Source organism: Gastrolobium bilobum, unplaced genomic scaffold (assembly GCF_033153095.1).
Source record: "Gastrolobium bilobum isolate Gb01-03AN ecotype WA unplaced genomic scaffold, APGP_CSIRO_Gbil_v1 utg3218, whole genome shotgun sequence".
In the NCBI taxonomy this organism is placed as follows: domain Eukaryota; kingdom Viridiplantae; phylum Streptophyta; class Magnoliopsida; order Fabales; family Fabaceae; genus Gastrolobium; species Gastrolobium bilobum.
In genome coordinates this window covers 125,037-140,402 of record NW_026897874.1, presented here as the reverse complement: position 1 = coordinate 140,402, position 15,366 = coordinate 125,037, and the positions used below count along the sequence as shown (strand labels likewise).

The 15,366-nt window shown below is 31.6% G+C and overlaps 1 protein-coding gene and 1 pseudogene across 1 annotated transcript; both read left to right on the top strand.

Moving 5' to 3' along the window:
• The first annotated feature begins 876 nt into the window (after nt 1–876).
• On the top strand, nt 877–2,311 carry LOC133311033 (2-alkenal reductase (NADP(+)-dependent)-like; annotated as a pseudogene).
• An 8,834-nt stretch (nt 2,312–11,145) lies between these two features.
• On the top strand, nt 11,146–12,901 carry LOC133311024 (2-alkenal reductase (NADP(+)-dependent)-like). Its single transcript, XM_061512033.1, has 5 exons — nt 11,146–11,391; nt 11,735–11,912; nt 12,041–12,207; nt 12,316–12,398; nt 12,520–12,901. Exons 1-5 carry the CDS (start codon nt 11,146–11,148, stop codon nt 12,899–12,901), a joined length of 1,056 nt encoding a protein of 351 aa, XP_061368017.1.
• The last annotated feature ends 2,465 nt before the right edge of the window (nt 12,902–15,366 follow it).

The following is a 15,366-nucleotide window of genomic DNA, read 5'->3' as shown; positions in this document are numbered from 1 at the left end:
TTTTTGTTTACAAACTCTTACAAACTACACTATATTCTCCCGAGAGAATACAAACTTTTACAAACTACATTATGTTCTCCCGAAAAAATACGGTATAAATTGTAAAAAATTTCAAAAAAATTTGTAAACGAATCTTGTCCCTATATATATATATATATATATATATATATATATATATATATATATATTTCAAGGTGGTGTTCTGGGTCAACATTAATGGGTATTTTATATTATCTTGTCTGTCCCATATGGAGGTTTTTTCCCTCTTATATACACTATGTGGTACGGTTATCACGAGAGTGGGTAGTTATTGGTGACCCACTATTGAGATTATCGTAGGGCCCATTGAGGCCACTACCTCTTGGGTTCTGAACGAGTCCCTTGATTCTGAGTCCGGGTTTCGGGCTTAATAACTGTGTATCAATACACTCTAACTCGGATGTGAGCCCTATTTGAGCTTTGCCTAATCCCACGTGGCAAACCCGGAACAGGTGGTAATGCCATAATGCCCACAATTGGAACTACAACAAACTTCATGAATTGGCTAAAGAACTCAAATTTCATAGGAGTTGTCCGTCGTTTGAATTTAGATTATTATAGTTCAAACTTCAAACCTTGATTCTGCAGGAGAATTCACAAAAAAAAAAAAAAATAGCTGCCGTAAGCAATTACGTGAAATTGGATCTAGTGTAAAATGTCAAGGGAGAAGCGTAAGCTCTTGTAGCACCTAAAATATTGTGTAAGATATGATGAGTCATCCCTCATGAGTCATGAATCCGACTAAACTATAAATAGAAACAACCAATATGATCCAGTAACGTACCATAATCTCAAAGATTCCTCAAGAGACAAAGGGAAAAGAAATAGAGAATAATTATGGGGAAAAATAATTTTGGAGAGGAGGTGAAGAACAAACAAGTGATATTCAAGGACTATGTTACTGGTTATCCCAAAGAATCTGACATGTATATAGAAACCAAAACCCTTATACTGAAGGTTCCCCAAGGCTCAAGTGCAGTTTTGGTGAAGAACTTGTACCTCTCTTGTGATCCTACCATGCAATTCCGAATGAGGAGTGTGCGAGACCCTTTAGGATCTGTCTCTGAGTATTGTATCCCTGGCTCAGTAAGTGTTATCAAATTGAAAATTTTCTTTGTTTTGACTCCTACAAAATCCAATTGAAACTGGAAAGTAGTATCCTTTACATGAAATGATCGAGCTTCTTAAACTTTTCTTTGTTTTACCTGTTTTCAAAATCAGAAACTTAAACTATAGTTCATATGGGGTTTTATATTCATTCCTTTCTATGCTTTTACAAGTATCTGTACACATGAGCTGACACAATTGGTTTTTTTTCCCTTTGGTTAAACCTTGCAGCCATTAAATGGGTTTGGAGTGGCTAAAGTTTTGGATTCAGGGCATCCAAACTTCAATGCAGGTGACTTGGTTTGGGGAACAACTGGATGGGAAGAATATAGTCTCATCCAAGAGCCAGAAAGCTTCTTCAAAATCCAGCACACTGATGTTCCCCTGTCCTACTACACTGGAATTCTAGGTATTTGAACAACCTATAGCCCTTGGTAAAATGAATTCTAAAAGGAACCAATTTATATAGAGTTCAATTTTAATATATATTGTTTTGTTTTTACACAATTTCAATCTAGGTTGATTTGCTCAAGAATAAGCTTGGATTTGATGATGCCTTCAATTACAAGGAAGAGCATGACTTGGCTGCCGCTTTGAAAAGGTTAGCACATACAAAATGCAGCTAGTTATTATCCATCATCTTAAAAGATAAAATCCCAATTTTATTTCAATGTAATTACACATGTCCAAGTTCAATATCAAAATTTGTTCAACTTTCTTGAATGTCAAAAATAAAGTAGTTATTATAAAGTACCGAGGAACTCATTGATCTATATGTGCTGTTATTAGGTACTTTCCTTATGGCATTGACCTATACTTTGAGCAAGTTGGGGGTAAAATGCTTGACGCAGTGCTACTGAACATGAAAGAGCATGGCCGTATCACCATATGTGGAATGATTTCACAGTACAATCTTCCTCAGCCTGAAGCACTAAAGAACTTTATGCATATTGTATTCAAGAGACTAAGTATAAAGGGTTTTACACATAGAGATCACCATCATGTCTATCCAAAGTTCTTGGAGACTGTGTTGCCTTACATAAGAGAAAAGAAAATTGAGTATGTTGAGGACATAGTTGAAGGGCTTGAGACCGGTCCAGCAGCTCTGGTTGGCCTTTTCAGTGGTCGTAACTTTGGAAAACAAGTAGTGAAAGTAGCTCAATGATCTTCTTAGTTATATATGCTTATTATGTTTTATTTTTATTTTTTTTGGTAGAAAGCTTATTATGTTTTAGTTATGAACAAATTAAGAGCAATTGGTCCAAATTTATGATTCTGATTTATCTTCGTGTATTGTGCCAAGAAAAATGTTGAAGAGTAACAAATTTTAACCAAATGAGTTGTCATTTTTTTTTTTCGTAGATGGGTACTCTTTGTATGGTTGTTTATGGGTATAATAACTATAATAGGTTGGTCCCACCTGTAGCAAACACACAGTAAGATTCACAGACAAAGAGGAAAGAGAAAAACATATAGGTGGGACCCACATGTGTTTTGTGTCTATATCAGTGTTAATAAAACCGGATCGACCCGAGAATCAGTAAACCGGTCATATAATCGGTCTGGTTGAAGCAATGGACCGGTCATGCATCAGAACTGGTGCGACCCGGTCCGACCCGACCGGTTTACAAAAATATCGGTGACCCGGTCCGGTCCCAAAAAAAAAAAATTCCAAAATTGTTTTTTTTTTTCAAAAAAAAAATCATAATGGACATATTTGAATAACTTTTTGCTTATTGACTTACATAAGTTATGAACCTACAACACTAATATCATCTCAATTAAGCACTATACAGAAAATTTTGATTTATAGTTAGAAATGTCATTTTCTGAACCTAAAGTCTCGTATCACGATCATTATATTTTAGTTTGATCATTTATTGGATAATAATATGTGATTTATTATTTTTTATATTAAAATATTTAAAATATTTATCATTTTTTTTAGATATTTGTGTATGTTTATAATTTTTTAATATAAATTATAAAATTACATATAATTATCGGGTTATGCGGTTGAACCAGTGACCCTGTGACCCAGTACCTCGACCAGATCAATGACCGAGCCGGTTTTAATAACATTGATCTATATTGTAGCGAGAGAGATTCATAACCTAAAATTTATATAATAACTATCTTTAATTCTAGCCAAGATTCGGTCAAAAATCTTATTAATACTACAATATAGCATTGGCAAAGTGGCCGGTGCGCCTCGCCCCGTTATCAACCCGCCAAAAATGAGCCAGTCCGCCCCACTTTTAAAAGTGGGCTAAAAAACTCGATTCGTCAGACCTAACCTGTTTTATACTGACTCGCCTTGACCCGCCCCTCCCAGTCAAAAAACGAGTATGTCCTGCCTCGCCCTACTTTTGAGATGGGCTAAAAAACTCTGCCCGCCAAGTCGAGTCTGTTTTGTCGGCCGTACTCCTCCTTTAACAAAATTGTACTCATCTTCGACTTCCTATTTAATTAAAGAAACTAATAGTGAAACACTCATTGCTAGAAATTACTCACTCCTATAATATGCCTTGATTTTGGTCTACTCTTTTTCTCCCTTTTTCTATCTCTTTCTCTCACTTAAAAAAAGTGATAATAACCCTCACAGGTAGTTGTGGATTTAATTGTGAATTAATGATTTTAATCATAATATTGAAGAATAATTATAAGGAAAGTAAAAGAAAAATAAATAAAGTCACATTTGATGAAAAAAGAGTTAAAATGATAGTTAAGAGGTAAAAATGTGGGTAAATAAAGTTACTCAAAAAGTGAAAGTAAATATGAAAATATTACCACAAAAATATTGTAAACCAATGTGTAAAGTTAGAATGAGAGTTAAATGAGCAGGATAGATGAGCTTATACCCATTGGGTTTATTTAAATCACTTAAGTGCCAAAAGCTTACGAACTCTCTCTCATTCTTTCTCTCATCTCGCGGTTGTTTCCTCTCCACCAAAGGGAGCTTTTCTCTCTTCTCTTTTACTTTGCTTCAACGTTCCATTGAGAATCAAAGGCAACCAACCACAAATCCTCTCATCTCACACATTTGTTCATCTTTTTCCATTGTGGTGTTGTATTTGGGAGTGAGTGGAACATATTTTGAAGGACCCGTTTTCGGATTTGTGCTTGTGGGAGATGCATTTCTTGGATTGGAAGCTTGGTTGTCTTCCATCTAGTAGATTAAGGCTCCTAAGGTAAATGCCCTAACCCCTTCTTGTGTTTTTGGAGAAAATGCATGATATAGGGTTGTATAAATTGGGATTTGATGGTATGGATAGTTAGAGAGTGATTTGGATATAGCTTCCTTTGTTAAATATGCTTAGGATTGCTTCTTGATGAAAGACAAAAAAAAGAAAAGAAATCACCGTTTAGCTCACTATAAAAAATCATGATTTTTGGCTATATGTCAAATTCAAAGAAAAAATGGTATGAGTAGTTGGAGAGTGATTTGTAGGTAGTCCCTTTGTTAAACATGCTTGGGATTAGTTCCCGTAAAAGGAAAAATAATAAAATCGCCATTTAGAACACTTTGATAAATTGGACTAAAAATCAAGTGTAAGTGTCTTGTATGTGTAGTCATGAAAATTGAATGTGGTAGACTAGTATATATGTACTGATTGTCTTCACATATTTGGAATAGGTTGTGATATTGTGAGAGATTGTGGTTGTGAGATCCAATAAGTCCGAGGAGTGCATTGGAGGACAGTGCTTGACAGGTAAGCTTTCGGTCCTTGGGGTTAATCCCCTATTTGTTCCACCAAATTCCGAGGGAGGGTAGTAGTTTGATATGGTATTTTGAAAATGATTTGTTATATATTGCATATATATGTATGTATGTTTGTGTGCCACATAAGATGGTACTTCCTTGTGTGAGGCATAAGATGGTGTTTCCTTGTGCATAGTATGATACGGTGTTTCCTTATACGATATGTTGCAAGATGGTATTTCCTTGCGTAATGCACACTTGTTATATTTTTTGACCAGTGAGATTACATTATTGCACACTGCATTGTCATACATATTCTGATGCATGCATGAATATTTTATATACTGTGATTATACCAGAAGTGAGCTTAGGGAGTGGAGGAACCCTCCAAGGGTCCCTAGCTTACTAATGTAATTATATTATCTCACCCCGCGTTATGGGGATCACCATTTCAGGTACATGAGCTAATGGTGTAGAGACATCGTGTGGCAAGAGGCCAAATGAGAGATATTACATGACCTGATAGTCAGGATTAGCTTGTTATGCTGATATGTATTTGGCATGGTTTTATTTTGGATATGTATATATACCATGTTATTCTTTTGGAGAGCATATGGAGTGTCTATGCCATGTCGATAGTCTGTATATGCTGTTATTAATGCATGCTCAGGTTATGTTACTTATTTAATTGCATCTCTTTTGTTTATTTGATGTAATTATATAAGTAACATAATAGACATTATTTTGAGACAGTATGATTATGAGATAGCCTAGGCCATGGATGACTGGGCAATATGTTTTATCTATGTTATGGTATGCCTGAATTATATTAAACTGTCAATCAGGTTAAATTATCATGTGGGAATTATCCCCAGTGGTTCAAAATACAGATGAAATGTTGTCCATTTTATTTTGGCCATGAAAGTGAAAAAGTTGGCAATACATAAGGAAAAAGAGAAAATTTATTTAGTTAGCTTCTACATTAATTAAGTTGAGCATGCTGCGCCTACTATCATATGAATGTTAATTAACCGGCTGCAGACGGGGCATTACAAAATGATACAACTTTACATCTTTTAAAATGATACACACTTTTTCCATATATGTAAGAAAGAATGTGAAGCAACTCACAATATGAATAATTTTAAACCCACTTCACAACTTTTTTAATATTAAATAAGTTTTAAAGCATTTATCATTTTGAAGAATGAATTTTTTTAATTAATATATTATTTTAAAATATAAAAAAGGAGAGGGTTATATTTATAAATTTTTTATTTACAAACTACACTGTATACTCCCGAAAGTACACTAGGTTACACTATGTACTTTTAGGAGTATATAGTGTAATTTGAAAAAATTTGTAAACGGATTAGTTTCCATAAAAAATTATTTTTCTAACTTGATATTTTTTTTAATAAATTAATAATATTTTGAGTGTTGCATTATAGAGAATAATTTAACGGAAATCATTCTGATGTTGCTGGAAAAGAAAATCTCTCATGCAAAAAAAAAATGTACTAAGGAGGTAAATAGTTATAATATTAAAATTATTTTTTTTCTCTCTTCAGATATTGTCGGTTGACATGGCGGAGAAAAAAATAATTTTACCATTGTAACTATGTATTACCTTAGTACATAGTATTGTCTTTTTTTTTGCAGGAAATAATTTTTTTTCCAGCAACATAAAAAAATGAAACAAATAATTTAATTAAATATAAGTGATTTTTTAAAATTACATATATTAAATTAAATTAAATCTTTTTGTGTTTTAAAAATATTTAAATTTTTTCAAAACTTTCTTAATTAAATTTTAAAATTTATTAAAAAAATTAAGAGAATATAGCACTGTTTTGAAGCTGCTCAAATTAAGGCCTTTTTACTACCCAAGCGCAAATCAGATTTTGTTTTTTTTTTACGAATTGGAAGGTAAAAAAATTACAATTTAAATAATAAAGTAAAAAATTAATGTTATTGCCAAATATTTTACGCAACTAATGTAATTAGACACGCCCAAACTGATAAATAATTAGCACAACGTGAAACTCGGATGAGTTGTGCTCAAATTAATGTGCAACTTACCAAAAATTGACACGAGACTAATGGTTGTCATCTGTGTAATATAAGGGTGACTTTATTATCACGTGACAAGCTCTTATGAGTTGTGTGTAGGGATGAAAGTGGGCTGAGCTAGGCTAAGCTTTGCCATGAAAAGTCTAAGCTTATGTCAAAAAAATTTAATTTAGCCTGGTCCAAGCCTAGTACGAGTCTAACTGTTAGCCTGACTTGGCCCGTTTATAAAAAAATAAAATGACCTGGCCTAGCCCATTAGCCTGTTAATTTTTAACTTCCAAGCAGAACCATAAATCAACTTTACAAAATACTCAATTTTTGTTGCTAAACCAAAAATCATGATTTCAACGTCCAAACAGAACCATGAATCACAACAAAATTCATCATAATCTGCATTTAAGTCACTTGTAAAAGCAAAATGTTCAAGCTAAATGACATATATTTCATCAGTTCCAACAAGCAAATTCATACTATGTAAATTAAAATAACTACATGAATCCAACAAACACATCATGATGCTTGTAGTAAGTATAACCTCTCACAAAAACCTTTTAATATATTCATATACACAATCTAACATGTTAAGATATTGGTTCCTCCTGCATAAAAAATGAAGTCAGATTTCTATTAAAATATAATCCAATATAAGTGAGTTATAAATAATTACAATTGATTAAATTTATATCTTTTATTTTTTTTTCAAAGCATACTTATTCTATTTTATTTTATTTAAAACAAATAGTACAATATAGGCCGGCCTGTAGGCTTATAGGTCAGGCTTTGTGAAAGTCGACCTACGGCCTATTTATTAAACAAGCTTTTTCAAAGCCCAAACCCATCTTATCTTACGAAATATACTAGGTCAAATTTGGTCTGATATAAACCGAGTTGTAGACTTCTGTAGGCCCGCCCGATCCAATTTCACTCCTAGTTGTGTCCATGATGGAGAACTAATTATGATTTAAGTATCAATTTGCACATTATTCACCTCTTGTCACATGGTAGTTATATTCATATTGATGTGTGACTGATTACATTAATTGCCTATAATATTTAAAATTAATATTAATTATGTAATTTATTATTTAAATTACAATTTTTAAATTTTTTAGCACGAATTGAAAAAGTGGAAATGAAATTACTGAAGTGGCTAAGTGGTATATCACTTTCCACATGTCATCAACTTATGCAGACTTGTCGTTTAGTCTTGCAATTTATTTTAAATAAAATAAAAATAAAGGGGTTGCCAGTTGCCAGTTGTCACATTGTTGCACAGCCAAAGATAAATTCGCTAATTATTTTAGCGAGTTATTAAAGAATTATTATTATTATTATTGTCCAATTTTCAATGCTGCAGTTATTTTTATTTTTTTTTGTAAACTTTAGGAATTCATAAATATAGTTTGTGCGATGACTTGTATATAAATATTCACCTTAATTTGTCCTTTCTCATTTGATTAATTATCATTTATTTTTATATGAAAAATAAAATTCAAATTTTTTTATTTTGACCTAAATTTTGTATAGCAGGGTAAAAAAAAATTAAAAAAAAAATCCTTTTTTTAAGTTTTAAGTAATTTTTAAGAAAAGTATAAATAAACTCAGATCATGTATGATTATTTTATAAAATTATCTTAAAACTTAACTATCAACTAAAATTAATATATTCAAAGTACCTTAACATAAAAAACTTATTTTTGAAGTGATTTTTTTCACAAATGATGGTTTAATAATTATAATTGTTATCAAGTAATTTTAATACTTAATATAAAGTTATTATATGCATAAATTTTTATATATTTGATAGTTAATAGTTAATAATATAAAATTCTATTACGTTTAAATAACAATAAAAAAACTACATCAACAATTAATTAAAATTAAACTCTAAATTCAGATTAAAAAATAAAATTAAAAACGTATTGAATATCATGATTCTCTGAATAAAGTGTTTATTTTAAAAGGCAAACTACAAATATAATTTTTTAGTGGGTGTAGTAAACAACCAGAGGCGGAACTAAAGGGGGGTTAGGGTGGCCCCCTGCCCTCCTAAAATTTGATGGGAAAAAATTATATATATAAATGATATTTTAATAATATTACAAAATGTGTGTGATGGGTAAATTACGCACATGCGTGAGGGTGGAGAGGAAGCACAAAACATCAACGGCTCAAATCAAACTTCTGAAAATTGTTCAGCCTGCAATTGCAAGAGAAGACAATTGAAGAGGAAGCACAAGCATTTTCATTGAAGGGGGGCGTGGGACTCAATCTTGAAACACTCCTCAAGTACTTCTTCACTCTTCAATTTTCAGTGATAGTTAATAACCCGCCTCAACCTCTCTTACATTCTTTTGAGGTAAAATTTAAGAAAAAGATTCAGCTTTTGCATTTTCATTTTTCATTCAGCTTATCCTAATTGTACTAGTTTGAAAAGTCAAGGACGATTTTGGTTATGAAGAAGACAGAGAAGTTAAATATTTCTAGGATTAAAATATTAAAAAGTGGGGGGGCTTGATTCGGTAGTTTATTTGCCAATATATAGGTTATGTGTTTCAAAAAAGGAAAAACAAGAGTGTGAAGAAGAAAACAAAAAATAGTGAAAACAGAGAAAAAGAGTGCCGTAGCAGTTAAAGGAGGAGTTTGGTAGAGGATAAAGTTTTTCTGGGTAAGCTACTAAAAGGTGTTTGGTAGGCCAAATTTTTTCCAGAAATGTTGAGTTAATTTTTTCACCACATGGAAAAAAAACAATTCTACCATTTCAATAGTAATCTTCCCTAACTATTTTACATAAAAAAGTAAATGATGGGAAAAAATTCCTAGCCATATTTTTACTTCACCTCCTATCAATTATAGGCAAATAATTTTTCAACCCCATTTTTTTAGGAAATTTTTTTTTCACCTCCTATCAAACACGTGATTGTGAGATTAAAAAATTATAGTGTGTTCTTCTAAATTATTCTTAATCTCTTTAAATTTTCAACAATTTTAGCTATAAAAAGAATGAAAGGACATATATAACTTTGTGGGTATCTAATTTATTGATAATGGATACCATGATTTATTTATGGGTTCGCCTCTTCTGCAGCAATAGCATATGAAATTTTTTGTAGCAAACATATTTACACATGTGGATTCTGACATTTAAAAAGAAAGAAAAAAGTCAAGATCCGCATGCGTAAAATAAAATTAAGAACAAGCTTCGAAATAAAATAGAAGATCAATTTCTTGATGATTCTTTGATTACATACATTAAAAAAGAAATTGTTTTGAGTTTTAACACGGATTCAATTATATATGAGTTTAATAATAAGAAAATACGTAAAATAAGAGTTAAATGAGATGATCTTAATCTTTGTAATAGATTATTTTTAATTTTTTTATATTAAATCTGTATTATATTTCAAATATTTTTGTTTATAATATAATATTTTTTATTTTCATCTCATGTCATTAAAATTATTGCGTCCGCCACTGGAAACAACAAATACACAACAAATACGTTTAAATGGTTGGAGTAAATATGAATATGAAGTAACTTGTTAGCAAAAGCCATTTCTTAGTTTCCAAAAAAAAACATTTCTTAATTGCATATTCCAATCTCTTCCCAATAACACGCCGACACGAGACACATACTTTTAAAACTATAATACCTACATGTAAATGTGTTTTTTTCTCTATTTTTTCTGATTGCGTCCATGGTTTAATTGTAGAGGATACTATTACTGATAACTTTAAAGTGCTCTATGGATGGATTAATCAAACTACAAAACAAAAACGTTCATCTAAAATCTAGACAAAGGTAATATCATCCAGTCAAGTCAAAACAGCTATCACAGTTCCACATATTCATTATTCGACCATTCACCCGCTGAATCTGATGGCTATCATATACAACACAAATACGTAAAGGCAAACATTTCGTCACTGCTTGCGACTTCACATTACACTCACATTTCCAAATGAGACCCCATGATTAATCGAGTTTTCCTTAGCATATACGACAAACTAAATCCAGGGTTTAAGGCCAAAGAAGAAATGAATATAACACATGCAACATATTGTGGAATATTATTTTCCTTTTTTTATTTATTTATTAAAGAGAAGAGGAGGAGGGGGTACATGTAAACTATAAATAGAAAGACCGAATGTGGTTTAGGATCATAGAAAGCATAAAAACCTGAAAGTTTTATAGAGAGACCGATCGAGAAGGGTAATTCATCATGGGAAAGAACAATGCTGTAGAGGAAGTGCAGAACAAGCAGGTTATATTGAGGGACTATGTTACTGGCTACCCTAAAGAATCTGACCTATACATAAGTACAAGCACTATAAAACTTGAGGTTCCTCAAGGATTACATACGGTGTTGGTGAAGAATCTGTACCTTTCTTGTGATCCAGTCATGCATTTCCAAATGAGAAAAACGGAATATCCTCTTTCTGGATATCACTATTACGTCCCTGGCTCTGTAAGTATTGTCATAAATTGGAATATCTGCTTCATTTTGGATGTGGAAGTAGAGAGTAGAGTCCTTTATAGGAAACGGGTCATTCTAAGCCTAGGTTTTGAGACCGAAAACTTATTAATCTGATATGTACCAAAAAAAGAAGAACTTAATATGCAAAAACGGGTATTTGAACTAAATAACCAGGAAGTTTATACTTTTTAATGTGATTTTTTTAAGAGAAAGTTAACTATTTCCTCTGCATTTTCCAGTTTGAGTTTGAGAGACTATTTTGGTGTTGCTAAAACGGTTAGCTTACATTGAATTTTTTTTTTGTTTCATGTTTCTTTTGGTTGTTACCTTGCAGACCATAAATGGGTTTGGAGTGGCTAAAGTTTTGGATTCAGGGCATCCTGACTTTAGTGCAGGTGACTTAGTTTGGGGAACAACTGGTTGGGAAGAATATAGTCTCATTCAAAATCCAGAAAAGCTCTTCAAAATTCACCACACTGATGTGCCCCTTTCCTACTACACTGGAATTCTTGGTAATGGAGAGTTCTTCTAAAGATGTATTAGTATTGTTGTGCTCATTCTGAATGTAAAGCTAAAAAATATACTATGAGAGTCAGTTTTGGACAGTTTTTGTGATGTTCTTTCTTTTCTATTTCAATAGGCATGCTTGCAATTACTGCATATGCTGGTATCTATGAAGTTGGTTCTCTGAAGAAAGGAGAATGTGTCTTCATCTCAGCAGCATCTGGTGCTGTTGGTCAGCTGGCTGGACAATTTGCAAAATTGCTAGGTTGTTATGTTGTTGGAAGTGCAGGTACTCAAGAAAAGGTACAACTTGTAAACATTACATTTTCCATGGAATTTGGTCATTCTTAGTAGTTAGTACCATCTTCCTCTGGATGCATCAGAGTCCTTAACTCCATCATGCTTATCCAGGTTGATCTTATAAAGAACAAGCTTGGGTTTGATGATGCTTTTAATTACAAGGAAGAGCCTGATCTGGATGCAGCTTTGAAAAGGTAAGTGCACATTATATAACATGGGATTAGAAATATTAGCCACTATTGGCACTTAACATATCGGTATATGCCTAAGCCTAATAATCAAGCACTAATTGTTTGTTTTATTCTCTGTCATTAGGTACTTCCCTGAAGGCCTTGACTTCTACTTTGAGCATGTTGGGGGTAAAATGCTTGATGCAGTGCTCCTAAATATGAAGGTCCATGGCAGGATGGTTATGTGTGGAATGATTTCACAGTACAATCTTTCTCAGCCTGAAACCCTAAAGAATGTGATGCATATTATGATCAAGAGACTAACTATAAAAGGATTTACTCATCGAGATCATCATCATCTCTATCCAAAGCTCTTGGAGACTGTGCTGCCTTACATTAGAGAAAAGAAAGTTGTCTATGTTGAAGACATTGTTGAAGGACTTGAGAATGGACCAGCAGCTCTGGTTGGACTCTTCATCGGTCGCAACTACTTTGGAAAACAAGTAGTTGCACTTGCTCATGAGTGATCATTCAACTATCAAATGTTAATGCATCCTTTGGTGCTAGTGTTCGGAAGTACTTAACAATAAGTAGAGGTGTGCACTAATATGTTATGTTGGACTTGTAAACCTATACTATATTCTCGCTCCCTGTGACTGTGAGTTTGTTTTATAATTTTACATTTCAGCGAAATAATAATTCATTGAAAAAATAATTTCTTTTAATGATGCATCAATACATGATTAATATATAGTAAAATAATTAATTAAAGCTGCTCTCAATTTTATATACCAAGAATAACAACAGGGAATTCTTTGGTGATGGTTAGTGGTTACCAGAGAATGAAATGAACTTCGAATTTAATAGCGTGGAAGAATTAAACAGATTCTGGATTACAAGACAAGTCTTTGTACCAATTATGTATTCCAGCTTGTTGCGTACAAGAAAATCATCGTGTAACTTGATAACCTTTTTCACTGCTTTTATTAAGCCCACCCTTAATCCCTTGCTAAGGCCTATATAACTAACACAAACATAAACTCTTATGCCGACTAAGATTTGTCTCCATAGTGCTTTTTGTTTATGGCTGGAAATTCAACTCTGAATGATAAAGATTTATATTGATTAGGAATCCATAAATTCAATTAATATTTTTTAGTTGAGATATATTGACATAGGCTCCTCCTCTTCTTCTTCTTTTTTTTTTTAAAAAAAGAAAAGTTTAAATTGAGTTAGACATTGATATCCTATTAGAGTTAAGGAAGACCCTCTAATCTTTTTGAAAATTTTCGAAAAAGATTATATATCATACACCAACAAATTCTTTACATCAACCAGTGGAATTTGAACCTGCCTTTGTAGGGGTATGGATCAAAGCCACCTGTGCTATTCCTGTTAACACATCTAGTTGGGAATTAGAACAAATAGGTATTGTGATATCACAAAATGCTATATAGGCAGAGTCAACATCACCAGAGCACCCAGTGGGACCAGGTGTGGGTGTTAATGGAAATACTTCAAAGCTTGATGAGCTCACAAAAATAAGTCCTGTCCTAGCCAGTGGCTCAGATGAATTTATTTTGTTTTTGACAATAATCACTTGTAGTTATGAATTTAATTATGAATTAATGATTTTAATTATAATATTAAAAAATAATTATAAAAATAGTAGAAGAAAAAAAATAAGTCACTTTTGGTAAAAAATAATAATTAAAATGATAGTTAAGAAATAAAAGTATAGCTAGCCAAAATTATCCAAAATAAAAAAATGAAACAAAAATTATTCAGTTAAATTTCGCATTTAATAAATTAAAATGTGTTGTCACATTTTTGTCTTAAGCAAGAACAAACGCAGAAAAGTTGCCTGCTTAGCATTTACTTTATGTGTAATAGAGACAACGCCTGTTCCCTGACCACTAAGCATGGTGACACGCTAAACTACTCAATCCATCACCATTTTCGTGTGGTTTGGGATTGGAGTTTATATGCTTGTGATGTTTTAGTTATGAACACATTAAGAGCAATTGGTGCAAATTTATGATTCTGATTTGTCTTCGTGTATTGTGCCAAGAAAAATGTTGAAGAGCAACAAATTTTTTTTTTTTTCCGTAGATGGGTACTCTTTATATGATTATTTTATATAATAATTATCTTTAATTCTAGCCAAACTTCTATGAAAACTCATATTAATATTACTTACTACTATATAGCATTACTCCTACTTTAACAACATTGTACTCATCTTCGATTTCCTATTTAATTAAAGCAACTTATATGAAACACTCACTCAGCTAGAGATTACTCACTGCCACAGGTTAATATGTTTATGATTCTTTATGAAAGAACGTGAAGCAACTCAGAATACGAATAACTTTAAATCCTCTTCACAATTTTTTTAATATTAAATTAGTTTTAAATAACTTATCATTTTGAAGATTTAATTAATCTATTATTTTAAAAAATAAAAAAATATTTTTTATATCTTGATATGTATTTTTCTATATTTAATAAATTAAAGAGAAAATTATTAGTTTAATTATATATAACTAATTTTCTAAAAGCAAATTAATTTAATAAATTTTTTAATTAAATTTAATGAAACACTTTAAATATATTTTTAAAATACATGTTGGAATACTTTTAATTATTAAATAAAGAAAGTATTAAATATTTTTTATGTTATAAAAATAATAAATATATTTAATTATATTCAACACTTTCTTATTTAAAAAAATTAAAAGAATATAATACTATTTTGAAGGTGCTGAAGTTAAGGGATTTTTTTAATATGTCCGCTGACCACAATCTTATTTGGTGGTCCTTAACTAAGAAAAAAAATATTTTCTTTTATTTATATTGCTATTTTTTATTTTTAAATTCTCTCCTAATCCGTTTTTTTTTTATTTCTGGAAAGGGAGCACAAGCTTCTGGATCACAAAAAATGAGCTCCAAGGCTTTTTGACCATCCAAAATACAAATCAAGGGAAATATT

Bases quoted from the DNA above. Each gene is read 5' to 3' on its own strand.
- LOC133311024 (XM_061512033.1), top strand. From the start codon at position 11,146: ATGGGAAAGAACAATGCTGTAGAGGAAGTGCAGAACAAGCAGGTTATA. The intron at 11,913-12,040 runs GTAATGGAGAGT...CTATTTCAATAG, and splicing joins CTACTACACTGGAATTCTTG to GCATGCTTGCAATTACTGCA. The intron at 12,208-12,315 runs GTACAACTTGTA...ATGCTTATCCAG, and splicing joins GTGCAGGTACTCAAGAAAAG to GTTGATCTTATAAAGAACAA.